The 14,923-nt window shown below is 42.2% G+C and overlaps 1 protein-coding gene across 1 annotated transcript in view; it reads left to right on the top strand.

Moving 5' to 3' along the window:
* The window catches only part of LOC308692112 (hyccin 2-like), a 108,928-nt gene extending 99,210 nt beyond the window's left edge, over window positions 1-9,718 (top strand). The window contains exon 12 of the mRNA XM_081367859.1: window positions 7,218-9,718. Within this exon, the coding sequence (XP_081223985.1) occupies window positions 7,218-7,906 (689 nt within the window). The 3' untranslated portion in view covers window positions 7,907-9,718. The remainder of the gene's footprint in view (window positions 1-7,217) is intronic.
* The last annotated feature ends 5,205 nt before the right edge of the window (window positions 9,719-14,923 follow it).

Below are 14,923 nucleotides of genomic sequence, written 5' to 3'. Positions count from 1 at the left end.
TTGCTGTAGTGAAGTCCCGTGGTCATTCATACTGTGTCCAGGTGTGTGTGTGCCGTTCAGATTGAGTGGATTGGCACACACTGCAGAAGGATGATTGAGGGAGAAGTAGATATTGTCCTTTAACAATCTTGAACCAAGTTTGTTTGGGTGATGGCCATCCCGATGAAAAAGTTGTCTCTGACTCCAGAAAAGATTGAAATTGTCAATGAAGTTCACTCCTTTTAAATTGCAGGTTTTTTGCAGCCATGTATTAAGCCCAAGTAACCGTGAGAACCTGTTTGTTCCTCTTGCTGGGAGAGGTCCACTGATGAATGTTTGAACTTTCAGTCTTTTAAGTGTTTCAAAAAGTTCATGGAAATCCTTCTTAAGGAGTTCTGACTGCTCTTTATGAATATCATTCTTCCCCACATGTATGATGAGTCGATTTGCAGTCTTATGTTTCATCAGAATGTTCTGAAGTTCCCTGTTTACATCAGAAGTTGTTGCTTGTGGAAGGCAGCACGTAGTTATATCCCTGCTGCTAATGTTTCTGATTATGGAGTCCCCCACTATCAGAGTCCTGGGCTCGGCTGCGCTCTGAGCTGAGTGCCGCTATCTGCTCGACCTTGAGCACCAGTTAGCATCAGTGTTAGCTACTGGCCCATTCAGTCTGTGTTCGATCATATTAATCACATTTGGGGATTCCTCATTAACATTCATTAGTACTTCAAATCTGTTCTCAAGATGTATAGGCGGTGGTTGGAGACCAGTGTTTGCAATCCTTGTCAGAGCTGTATCTGGGGTAGAGGATGCTACTGCGGCAATATGTGATGCTCGTGACAATCTGATGTCTCGAGTGCCTTTGGGTCTCGCTCCCTGTTTGTGCCAACGATTAGTAAGTCAATCGGCTTGTTTCTCTATCTGTCGAGGAGCACTAGTTTCATGGGACTCACCGGTATGCTGAGGGTGTCAATGAAGAAGCTCTGTTGTGTGCTTCGTCTGGTTTGGTGGTCCCGTAAGTAACTTTGTTTCAAGAACTGCAATCCTTTGTAAAAGTCTGTGGCAGTTAGTGCAGCAAGAAGATTCCAAAAGAGGCATTTTCTCTTATTCTTGTAGGCAGTTGTGTTTTCCTTTCCTGGAATGTAAGCTGGTCGGGTAAAAGAATTCTCAGTTTTTGTAGTAATCCAAACTTTGTCGTATGAGCACTGTACTGATTTTCTGAAGTTAAAATTAGGTGATAAAAGGAAATAAAATAAAGGAAATAAAATATAAAAAAATAGGAGATAAAATGTAAAAGCGATAGAGCAAAGCACGGAGCAGTAAGCAAGAGCGTCCGAACAGTAGCTGAGCAGGAAGTGGAAGATAGATAGATAGATAGATAGATAGATAGATAGATAGATAGATAGATAGATAGATAGATAGATAGATAGATAGATAGATAGATAGATAGATAGATAGTGTATGATAAGTCGAGTAGTGTGTTCCAGCCTTAAATCTGATCAGAATGTCTGAGCATGTCTGAGAATGAGTTAGTGATAGAAATTTTAGTATCATATTATTATTATTATTATTATTATTATTATTATTATTATTATTATTACTATTAACAATAATAATAATAATAATACAGATTTTGTATAGATACCAGATCAGTATATTGGCTTTCTCAAGCCAACATAAAAAATACAAAAACATTTAATATAAACTTCCATCATCTGTCCAGACTACATGTGAAAAGTCTTGTTCCCTGTGATGGAACGTGCCAGTGATGTATTTGTGTCTGTTCTTTTTCTGTCTTTGTGTTCTTGTGTGGTTCACAGCACACTGTGGGAAATTGTTGCACTCTGATCATGTTGTTTACCGTGTTCCCGTTGGGCACAGACACTAAGAAGCACATTTCCTCCTGTTCTGTTACATCCCAGATTGTTTTGACTTCTCAAGTGATGCAGAATTCAGCCTCACCATCTACCCCAGCCGACACGCCCCCTGGGATCCTGCCGCCAATCATGAGCCAGGAGGGAGGGGCTCTCTCACAGTCACACATGAGGGTAGGCAGGGGGTGGAGTCAGATCATGAAGGCGGGCTTTCCCCCTTAGACTCACCCAATAGACTCCTTTAGGGCACCTCAGCTTTCCTGGAATGTACCTCCCCAAAAAACCTCAAAGTCATGCCAAGCCCTAGTAGGACATACGTGAGTGAAGCATCAGGCCGTGGCATGGGGCCGTGAAGGCTGTCATTTATTGACATGTCTCCTGCAAAACACTAAGTGCAATTAAAACATTGATGTTAATGTTAGTAAAATTCATTCATATACATTGTCGAAAAGCTTCTTACAAAAAAGTCTTCTGTTTACTTGCATCACTGACACTAAATTTCCACAATTTGCTGAAAGTGTATTACAATCATAACTTTGGCTTATCTCAAATAGTTTGTCAACTGAAATCCCTTTCATGCAGACATGAAATTGTCTTACATTCATATAGTGTTCATAAATGAAAGTGTTTAATAAATTAGTAGTTGAGACATTATTTCTAATTATTTCTCACAATTCTAATTGATATTGATTCAAAGGGTAATGATTAGATTACAAAATTATTCTCAGTGCAGCTTGTTCCCCCAGTTTTTTTTTTTTCACAAAAGTGTTGTCATAATACCAAAATTCAAATCAAATTTAAACTAGAGAGTGGATAGAGTGATGACAGAGACGCATCTGAGGTTCTTTCTCATAAAAAAAGCAAAGCTAAATGAGACGTTTGTTATTGTTGAATGGGGTGATTGAAGTTTATTGAAACGTTCAAATTAAAATAAAAAAATCCATTTCACAAAGGTATTGGCAATATTAGCCTTGATAGTACTTTGTAAAAAAAAAAGCCATTTAAAAAAATATATTTCAACTTCCTTATGTTAGTATTATCTTTATATTAATTGCAATTAAGTGCAGAAATCTGTGCAATTATTTGTTGAAGATTTGAATCAATTTACAGCCCTAGTTTATATCAGTGTCTTAATTTCACTTAGTGTTTTTTAAAGAGACTTTTCAACAATTAAGAGCCAAACAGCCCTTCTTATTCTGCTTTGCATTCAGCTGCATGGACACCCGTTTCATCCCTGAGCTTGTCATTTCATCTTGACCGTTCTTACTAAGCATGCTCAATGTGTCTGATTATCTTGTGTCGAATTCTTTAAACTACATTTATCTGACTGAAGGTGCCTATGGTGGACTCTAACCACCATTTCCTCTGGTGGACTTCACCTAACCAGGGCAACGGCGTCCCGTCCAAGAAGACACTATCAATACCTCAACACTTCAGAAGAGTGTGTAGATCCTTTAGTGCTTCTTCTTCCTGAGCTGTGCAGCATCACGACACACTCCCACAATACTCTTTGCAGTGATAAGGTTTATTAGCGTTCGGCCATGTTGGACACAGCAGAGTGAATTGACGCACATTCCTACCTTGATGATCATGCTCCAAAATCAGCAAATTACACAAGGTTTGCTCAAGCTGAACAGTTTCCTTTCAGTTGGTCACGTTCAACACCACGTCGGACTGAACCAACTAATAGGAATCTGGCTAGAGAGGCCAGTCTACTTCGAGTGTAACTACACGAGCCAATGAACATTGGCATGCAATGATTGCAGCAGCTGCTCTGCCTCGCAGTGCGGGTATATAATGAGCGCAGCTGCATTGCATCTTCAGCTTTTCGCTTAAGAGCTGAGCATTTCATGTATGCTCTTGTCTGCAAGCAGTGTCTTCTGAACGAGCAAGCTCGTCAAGGAGAACCTCTCGATTTCATCGGTGTTGGTGTCATGGCATGGCAGCGGGGTCGATTTCTACTTTTCTATTTCTTATTATTTGCCTTTCATTGAGCAAGAAAAGGCTGCTCTCTCAGCTGGTAACTGTTCAGAGTACTGAAACGCTGTTTTTACAGCTGCTTTTGGTGTGCTGTCTGAGAGTGCTAAAATGCTGTTATCACAGCTGGTAAAAGCTGCGCCTTCAATGAGAGTGGGTGCACATTGTCTACAGACTGCAAGCAAATAAAATAAAGTCAGTGTTGCCACGATCTTTTCCCCTGTGTGCTTCAGCACCAAGAGAGCGAGTCTCCTAAAAGAGCTTACATGGGTGTGAGTTGCGTCTTTCTCAAGATGACATTCCACCCGTGTGTTTCTGGATGCAGTCGTTTCCTGTCCTCACTGACGGCCACAATCACGGTCTCGCGCAAAACATGTGAGACTGTGTTCGTTGGTGGTTCATGTTTTCACATGAGAACATGACCATGTAGGCACGCTTCTTAAACGATTGAATGGTAATTGGTAATGGCACGTGACCACGTGGGTACAACTCTTCTTTCTGGACCTGGACGGGTCTCTCGCTCCTCAGCGTATCGTGTGCCGTCGAGCTGCCGGGCTGCAGCGCGGGTTGTCACAGCAACCCAGCGCTCACTCGGCGCTCTAGGTGCGCAGTCCCCTTGCCTATTCTCTGTTGTAGCGCCTTGCCTGGTGGCCACCAGGAGAGGTCTACTTCAGTAGAATAGCTTGGGTGACCTGAGAGGTGAGGGCTTCTCCTTCGGGGAACCAACCCCCTAGGGCCCCTCCCCCTCTAGCGCATCACAAGCTGTGCAGCTTCTGGATGGGATAGCTAGACCTTCAAAAAAAAAAATATGGGGGAACCTAGCATTTTATTCAGGGCTCCAGTTGAGGATCAGATGTAGATCGCTGGAAATGAGGATGATGCTGAGTTCCCACTGTAATAGTGTGTGTGTGCTTATGTTGAATAAGTACTTTCATGTCTCGATTCTCCCTCGACACATGCCATTTCTGCACCTTGTGTTTGATGGTCGAGCATACTATTACAAGGTCCTTCTCTTTGGGCTGTCCCTGTCTCCTCGCATCTTCACGAAAGTCACGGAGGGGGCCCTTGTTCCCATCAGAGAACATCCTCAACTATCTCGATGATTGTCTCATACTGGCAGACTCTCGAGATCAGCTATGCAAACACAGGGACATGGTACTCAGTTACCTTGGCCAGTTTGGTCTTCAGGTCAACTGGGAAAAGAGCAAACTCTCCTCCATGCAGAGGATCTCTTTTCTCGGTATGGAGCTGGATTCAGTCGCACAGACAGCACGCCTCACAGAGGAACGAACTTGGTCGGTGCTGAACTGCTTGAATACGTTCAAAGGCAGGATGGCGGTCACACTGAAATTCTTTCAGAGGCTCCTGGGGCATATGGCAGCAGCAGTAATTTAAACATTGGCAGCCAGTGCACGTTCGCTAGGTTTTATAGACTACGTTTAGAGCCGGTCTCCTCCTATGTTCTCACCCTAAACGGGTAGAAGCACCGAGAGGCCCGTCTCTGTCAGGTTGCTGTGCCCTACTGTGCTCTTATATTGCTCCTGAGTGAAAAACCTGAACGTTTAGCGCCAGGCCTTTTATCTGTTGAATTCTTGAGGACTGGGTCTAGGCTGGGTGATATATGTTCTTCCTAGCGGAAAGGGCACGCTTTCCCAGTGTTATCCAATAGTCTCACTATATGGGTTACCACGGAACAGCAGTGATAGACGCTCTCTGTGTAAGCACTCTCCTGTCGTCCTTCCAGGCAAGAAGGGGCAGGAGACTTTTACAGGTCTCTGGATGGGGTCAGCAGCTGTGGCGCTTTGGTAGGGATTCCAATTAGTCGGTTCAGTCCCATCGCCACACCTCCTGTACCCCACTGCGCAGCCAGGTCACCTGCTCGGCTCCTCGGCGAAAAACTGAAGATGCAATGCACCTGCTGCTCATTATATACACGGGCTGCGAGGCAGAGCACCTGCTGCAAATCATTGCATGCCAATGTTTATTGGCTCGTTTAGTTACACTCTAAGAAGACTGGCCTCTCTAGCGAGATTCCCATTAGTTGGTTCTGTCCGGCGTGGCGTCTCCGTTCCCTCCTTCAGGGAACGAGGGTTACCTACTTAACCGAGGCGTTTCTACACTTTGATTGGTTACACTTATCTCATTCAAAAATAACCACTACATCTGTCAACTGTTTAACAGAAACACATTAAGATGACTATGTGGGTGAACTAAAAAAAAACATCTATCACAATAACTCTGAAAAACAGCAGTAGGAGGTACTCTAATACATCACATACTCAATGTGATGTTTTTATTAAAGCTGTGGATTTACAGATATTACTAACTTGAATATAATGCTGCAAATGATGCAAGTTTAGCTGTAATTTACCTTTCTCTGTTTCCTCATTGTGTAATTTAGTCATTGGCAGACAGTGCTGGGTAGATTACTTACAATTTGTAGACAGTTACTGATTTAAGTTCTTCATTTTTGGAATCTGATGACATAATCCAGAATACATGTCATCAGAAACTACCCAGCACTGTTGGCAGCAATAGCAGAGAGTTCATTTTGATTCCTGCTTGCTTTCATTTCACTTTGCTGTTGCTCCATACTATAGCTCAAAGCCAGAGGATCAGAAAGCTCCCTTTACTGTAACGGCTATATTTCTTTTTGCATCCCACCTGTAGTCAGACTGAGGCTGTGAGACGTTCATCTCTCCTGTTATGTTTACTGAGGGAACACAGGCTGCAGTCCGGGTATCTTTCCCAGCACATTCATCTCAAACCCACATGGCAAAATGCATCACCTGTGCAGTTCAAATAATGAACACCCAACACACACATCATGTATCTGTGGTTCGAGGGCAGTTTGTTGATCAGGAGATGTTTGCACTCCTGAGAGGGATCAGGGAGCATGTTTGCAAGTGTACTGGTCACATGTGCATGTTCCCCGTCCTTCCGAAAGTTTGAACAACTCATCAGCAAAGTATATGTATGTATGTATGTATGTATGTGTGTGTGAAAGTTCTATGTGTTTATCAATCTGTGTCAATCTGGTCTAGCCCTGGCTCCTTGGTCGAAGCTATTAATACACAGCCAATGAAATCATACAGTCTCACAGATCTGATCGTATATTTAAGCGCATCATAGTTTGTTTGTATACTGATTGTCAGATTATTCACCATGCAGGACAGATCTGACAACTACAATCGTTATGTAGAGAATCTTGCTCTTCTGTTACTTCCTTTGCAACAGCGTTTACTTCCTGTCTGCAGTGCTGAATGGAGTGGAATTGTGTTCATGACACATTTTGAAGGAGACCGATCAAAAAGAAATTTGATCTCTTATGAGTGTGATTTGAGATTTCATCTTCGTTCTTTTGTCTGCATCATTTCTGTCTGTCAGATCCAGACCAGCCCAGCAGAGAGGAAGAGTCCTTCATCCTGAACGATCCCGATGAGGGCTTCTCGTCCGGAGCATCCAATAGCAGCCAGCCGAGCGGTTTCCGTGGGAACGCGGTGCCAGGTGTGTCCGGCCGAGGGAGCAGCTGTAAGAAGAGCCGCATGTCCACAGAGAAACACTGGGACGCTCGCAGGAGAGCCCATCCGTGTCCAGCTCCGGTGAGCAGCAGCAACTCCTGCACGGCTCTCGACCGCAGGCTTGATGTGGGCTCGACGGCTCTCGACCGCAGGCCTGATGTGGGCTCCACGGCTCTCGACCGCAGGCCTGATGTGGGCTCCACGGCTCTCGACCGCAGGCCTGATGTGGGCTCCACGGCTCTCGACCGCAGGCCTGATGTGGGCTCCACGGCTCTCGACCGCAGGCCTGATGTGGGCTCCACGGCTCTCGACCGCAGGCCTGATGTGGGCTCCACGGCTCTCGACCGCAGGCCTGATGTGGGCTCCACGGCTCTCGACCGCAGGCCAGCCGCACCTGATGTGAGCTCCACCGCAGAACGGCGCTCAACTGGTGCTGAAGCGCGCAGATACTCCAAGCTCAGCCTGCAGGAGCAACATCTGCCCGAGACAGAGCTGCTCTCACCAAAACACTCCCGGTCGCCCAGCTTCAACATGCAGATCATCACACAGGTGTAGAACTGGATCCTCCACCACATCTCTGAAAACTTAGTTTGACTGTCAATTCTCAAAAGAATAATTTATCCTAAAAATGGGAATCTTCATTATTTACTCAGCCTCACGATATTCCATACCTGTACTGTTTTCTTTTTTCCATGAAACATAAAAGTGGTCCAAACTAGGAATGTGGCTGGGAACAGCTCTACATGATTCATGAAAACATGACTTTGGAAAAGGGGAGAGTTATGTGTCAGAAATGGCTTACATTTGGGGCAGTTTCTCACACAAAGCTGCAAAACATAAAGAATACTTCCATGGTGCTTTTTGGAAGGGGAAGAAAGTCGTACAGGATTGGAATGACTCAAGAGTAAATTATATGTTTTGTTGTTGGCTGAACTAATGGTGCGTTCCGTTTGTCCTCGGAAGTGGGAATGTCTTAGTTGTCTGTAGGAACCTTTAACTGGAACGCTGACTCGAGTCAGTATCAGCTGGGAAACGGGACGCACAACCCTGATTCACTTCCAGCTCCGACACGCCTCTTCCGAGGTAAATGGAGCGCAGCTCAATCCCTTAAACCCAAAGCAGCGAACAGACAGATTTGAGTGTTCCTCTCAGTGCCAGACCAACGTGAAGGGCGTATTCTGAGATGACAATCAGCAATAAATTATCCATAGTCATCTGAAAGATTTTAATGTGTTAGTGTAGCGTCTAAAGCCTTTCTCTTATTTGGATCATATTTTTCATTAGTTGTTTTTATGTCAGTATTTTGAAATACTTTCCATAAAATGTAATTCCAAAGAATGTTTATGACACAGACCTGTTGCTTTTACTATTGCTTGCTAGCTTGATTCATTTACAATTAGTTTATGCCATTCAGAACAGCCTATAGATATATACAACTTATACAAATTTTGACCAAAATCAGAGAATGTTTCCTTCTTGTAGAGACTAGCGGGTTTCAGCAGTAATGAGTCCATGAACTTCAACATAAATTGTGATATTTCTTGGTTAACTGTGTGTGAATAATGTAAAATACTGTACTGTCTGATCATTCAGTCCAAATGCAACATAATATATATGTGGGCGATCGGTGTTGTATTTTGAAGACACTTTTATTCAAAGCCATTCCTGAAAGGTTTCAGTGCTGTTCATAAAGTAGAGGTCCATGGATCTGCTGTCGGCATCACTTCTGTCTTCATAGAGATGGTCTGCAGGTCAGGCTGTTCTGGGACTGAGGAACGTGTGATCGGAAATGATGTTTGTTTCTATAGACGGCCACACTGTCCAGCCTGTATCTGAGGCTCACCTACAGATATAGATGTAGAACCTCTTGAGAAACACTGCAAAAGATGTCCTGTGCTGCTGTTGTGTGGTGTTATGTGCATTATATGTGCTGTAGTTACTCTCTTTGGTCATAAAGTCACATTACTGTGTGTGTGTGTGTGTGTGTGAGAGAGAGAGAGTGTGTAAGGTCTGTCAATGTGTTGAGTGTTTCAGCAAAAATGTGGATCTGTATGATGTATTCATCTGATAGTTTCAGGCTTCACAGCATGAGGTCCATGTTGAGTCTGTTTCTTTTATCTTTCACACGCACACAGCTGTAATGTATGTGTGTGTGTGTGTGTTAGCTTTCACATGCACACACAGCTGTAATGTGTATGTTAATGTCAGGCAGTTTGACGTCAATCTCATATCAATATGTCTCCGGTGTGTGTATAGTGGTTGTTGTTGTAATCAAAGCTCCCGACACTGAGGTCCACTTCACATACCGATGCTGAAAAACAACATGTGAGATTATACTGTGAATAAAACATGTCAGCATTAACTGTGATAAGTGTCATTGTGTTTAAATTATCTTGAAATCCAGTGCCTTGAAAAATAACTCAATACCTGGACTCGTTCTCTGTCATTATTGCATACATTTCCACTATAATCTTCGGAGCCTTCTTCAGAACTTCAGAATTTTCTGTAGAACGGTGTGTGTTAGCGGCCCCTAAGTTAATAACTAATGATCGTTGCGACGGAAGTGAATCAATCAAAACTAACTTTAGCTGGACAATAACTTTATTCTAGATCTGCTGTAAAGCTAAAACAATCTCTGTTACTGTAATCTCCTATTATCACAGTAAAGCTGCTGTGAAACACTCTACATTGTTAAAGCGCTGTATAAATGAAGATGACTTGACCAGCAGAATACCATCACCAGAGATGCCACATGCCCCAGATCCCCTCAACATGCCTGTGGATACATTCATGAAGCAACACGTAAGCATGTAACACAGTTCGTTGTTATGGGAAGAAGGAGGTGGGATGGCTTTGTATCAGTAGAAACCCGGCAGTATTCTGGAGTGACCGTGCTTCCCTCCCTCATGTCCCCCTGAGACCAGAGATTTCTGTGTTGTGTGTCTGGAAAAAAACCTCTGATGACACAAAAATCGCCATTTAGCTCATCAGAGGCTCTTGTGTCCAGAGGCGAGAGACTCCAGCCAGTAGGAGGAGCTTTTCCGCATGTCTTTAACCCGCCCATAGGTTGGGCTGTACATCTCGGTACAAAGCAATTTAGCACCATTTCGATGGAAAAAAATGCTAGTATTTAAATTAATTTATCGTCACGGAGACTCACGATAAAACGGCTTCTTTTCAGTTTTGAGTCAAATAATAGCTTAGTTGTATAATGTCTTCCGATACTGCCCTCTGTAACCGGTAGGCGTGGCTTGGGCTCGGCCTCGTAGGGCAGCGAAACAAGTGCATTCTGGGAGTTGTTGTCTTTCATCCGCCAAAAATACATTTTCTGGCTTTTCTCAGTCTAGAAGGTACGGAGCACATGAGGGGACCTTTGCTAAAAAAAATATAATATGGACTTTCGCGTGCTCACGCGTTACAATTTCCGGTTTGGTTATAGTGTCATTACTACAAATGTGGGAATAGGGATGAGATGAGCGTGTGCTTGGAGCATGCCTTCAGAGATTTGTGTTATTATAGGGAGTTTGCATTTGAGATTGTTTGTGGACTGTGCTTTACTGTAAGAAAAAAAGCATGAATATCACATAAATGAATATCAGGTCCCACATCATGGATTACATAATCAGAGAGTAGCCTATTTCTTTTCGTTTTGAATTGTTTCGTTTAAAGACATTTCAAGCTTTCTTCAGATGTATTTCTCATGTCTGTGTGAGGCATACACTGAGTTTCGGTTAATTTATGATGAGATGCGCTCCAGTTCACGTGCAATGTAAGTGACCGCGCCGGCGCCTCCATGATTATATTGTCTGCTATATATTTGGTTCTCATTTATTAAATACAGGCAATTGGTTGATGAAAAATAAGACAATAATACATAATACAATTTATACAAAACGAAATTCCATACAGAAAGGATTTCTACACAACTGACCTACTGACCCTGACAAGATCTTCCAAGTATTTGCTCAGGAAGGGGATCATGAGAACATCTGTTTGGAAAGTTTATTGAGATGGACATGAAGACGTGCAGCTTTGGTACAGTTAGGTCTGTTCTGGCCTCTGCTCGTGTCATACGAGGATGAAGATACAACAGGAAACACCAAACAACAACAACAACAAAACATATTTGAATGTTTACAAACTCTAGTTTTCATATTTGGTGTCTATTCTATATTCAATACGATTTACATAGGAACAATAATGTAACAATTTGCAACAAGAGTATTTTCAGAATCATAAGGCATGATCAGACCTTTATTTTGAAATAATGAACATGATAAATCATGAAAGATTGTTAGAAACCTGTTTGTTTTGATGTCAAGAGTTCAAAAAATAACATCCATCCTAATTTGAGAAAAAAGGGTTTTTAAATATAAAGAAAAAACGTTCTCCATTTGTGACATGCCTGTTTTCTGTCTGCATGTCTTTTGAGTGTTAGTTAGAGGTTGACTTCATATCAAATACTGCCATACCACGTCTCAATCTACTTCATAAATTGTAAGAAGTTTATGGAAATATTTTGTTAAGATAACTCATACCATATCTGAAAACGGAAGAGTCCTTATGTATTCACCGATAGAGCCTGAATTGATACTGCGCCCAAACAAAATCTTACTAAAAGCTCACTTTTTGAGATATCAACATAATATTTTGACCACAACTTGCTGTAAAATATATGTATTTCTGGCTTAACTTGAATTTGTCCACTAAACAGGAACTGAGAACTGGGAGCAAACGTTCCCTTTTCATTCGTGGTCCAGGGCCGGACATGGAGGTCGAGTTGATTGTTTATTGTTGCTTTGCATGTTCCGAATCGGCAAGTGTGTGTATGGTGTTGTTTGAACTGTGTGAATGGCGTCGGCTCACCGTGTGCAGAACTGACTTCAGCCTAATGAGTACCAGCCTGTGAAACTCCTGAACACCACGATCCAGTCCAACATCACCAGTCTGTGATCCAGCAGGAGTTGATGGAGAGCAGACAGGAACGACTCCATTGAAGCCGTACTTTTCCGAATACTGATGTGGCCTCGGTGCTTTTCCGATTTTATATTGGACTTCACTGCTTTAATTCCCATCGTCCCAAGTTTAAAGGGTTTTTGGCACGTTGCAAGTCGCCTCAAACTCGTTTCTTGCACCAGCTAATCGTTCTCTATACTTCACATGATCTTGGAGCTAAATCGCACTGAACTTGCATTTACCCATTTCTTCTCCAGTCTTCCTTTCGCCAGCAGGAGACAGACGTAATACGCTGCCGACGGAAATACAGCGAACTGTCACGCGAACAAGCAAATCAACAAAGAAAGATACTAAAAATCATATAAAGCTAATTAGACAGTTTTAATTTGGTAAAGTAATTAGATAGTTTTAATTTGGTAAAGTATTAAGATATATCCAAGTCAAAGTGTCATCTAAAATTTAAGACCTCTAATAAATAAAAATAAGACTTTTTAAGACAACGCGGGAACCCTAGCATGCATTATTGATAATTTTCACAATTTGATCCAGAGATTATGCACTCTTTCAGAAGATGTGTAATAGCGCCCCCTGCCATATAAGAGTGAAAACATGGACTGCTGGGAAATCCTGTCAATGGTGACAAAGAGGTGAATATCTGGCTGATCAAAGCTTGAGTGAATACAGCAGCAAACCAAAAGCCTAAAGCTTGTGAACGGCTCAAACTGAAATTACTGCAGGAGAGATCGGTGTACAAGCGCAACAGATGTAATGAGAAATACAAACAGGTTCTTCTTGCCCAGGGGCGTCGGATTGGGGGTAAAACCAGTTTTGATTACCAGCGCCCCAAGGGGAGAGAGGGCCCTTGAAAAGTCTGGAATATATTTTATTTTACCTGGATATTTTTATTTCCTAATTAAATTTCCTAATGAATGTCAGATGAAATGTAAAGTTAGTGAATTGGCTAAATAAGTTGGTTGATTGATTGACTGGTCCCACCCCTTGCTAATGCGCCAAATGGTTTAGTCCATGTGCACGCATGTTGTTTATGTTAGTTATCTTAGCTGATAAATGTCTGAAAATGTAGAAATGTCTTTCTCAAAGAAAGACAAATCAGGGCACCTGTTGAGGAACATCAGGACTGCCTATGCATAGGGCCCAAGATCTTGTGCTACGCCCCTGTTCTTGTCTTCAGATATTACACGGTTCCTTCTTAAACAACTGTTATATTTCACATTCAGATGTGGCAAACTGACGCCTCATTCTGTTTATGTATGCATGTCTTTATTGTCTACCAAGGTGGAAAATGATCTTTGGCTCACTAGCACATAAAATAACAATACAGGCATAGTAAGAAAAACAAGAACAAAAACAAAACAAACACACAGAACAGCTTCACATTACATAGATATAAAAATACAGTTCATGTCACTGTCATTTGGTTTATCGTCCACTTGCGGAGTTGATGTTTTTAATAGCGTTTGGAATAAAAGACCTCTTAAACACAGTTAATTCGCCAGAGGGATTCAATAGCGCTGGACTAAATTCAAGGGCTCAGACTGACTAAAGAGAGGGTGAGAACTCTAGAATAATCCTCAACGCCTTCTTTGCCCTTTCAGCATAAAAAGCTCTGAGGTCTGCCGACTATTTTGCTGGCCATTGACACAATTCTGGTGAGTTTGTTCTTAGATCTGCAGTTTAAGTGATCAGAGATGAAACGTTTGTAGACTCTCTACAATTGATTTGTACACAGGTTATAAAATATGTTGACTAATTCCAAGGCCACTAGATTGTCTCAGAAGAAATAAACGCAGCAAGTATTTTTTTTTATTTACTCTGGATTCTCAGCAAAGCTCACATGTGAGTCCAGAATTGAGCCATGCTATTTAAAATTCTCCACAATTTCAATTAATAGGCTGGATTATCATGTCTAGTTTTGTGCACATAATTATTTTGTCTTTGCAACATTAACTTCTAATTGGCTGAAGTGACACCAAGTTTCAAGGGCCTTAGTTAGAGTTAGTTTTGTCCAGTAGGCCAACTAAGACCATATCATCAGCGTATTTAAATAGTCTGAAATGTTCCTCCTTAATCATAAACTCATTAGTAAACAGAGAGAAAGGCACAGGGGAAAGAGCCTGTGCTTAAGGTGAGCACTTCTGACAGGATCCCTCGAACACAGACCATCTGCGAATGGCAAGAGTTTCTAATCCAGAGGACTAAACCTGTATTAACATCAAGATCAACAAGTCTTTTCATGAGAATACGTGTCTTCATTGAAGTAACTGTATTAGGCAGGGTCAGTACAGCATCATCTGTTACTCTTATCATCAAACTGAAGTGGATCTGACCTCGAGGGCACAGTTGAAATTACATGATCAGCCAAAACTTGCTTCTTAGTTTTGCAAAACATAGAAGTTATTGCAATAGGCTGGAAATCATTTAGCATAACCGCGCCTTGCTTTTTATGCCACAGGTATTTCCATAGTTTTGCACTGTACATGTGTCCAGAAGAAACTGGAAAACTTGAAGTCTTGAAGACGACGGGCTTTAACCCATCAGGTCTTGTTTAACCTCAGTTTACCAAGGCTTGCGATAACCTCAGCTTTATTAATGACT

This window comes from Scardinius erythrophthalmus (assembly GCF_964197995.2).
Source record: "Scardinius erythrophthalmus genome assembly, chromosome: 6".
Classification (NCBI taxonomy): domain Eukaryota; kingdom Metazoa; phylum Chordata; class Actinopteri; order Cypriniformes; family Leuciscidae; genus Scardinius; species Scardinius erythrophthalmus.
The sequence above is the reverse complement of the archived record's forward strand: the minus strand, read 5'-3'. Positions and strand labels throughout refer to the sequence as shown.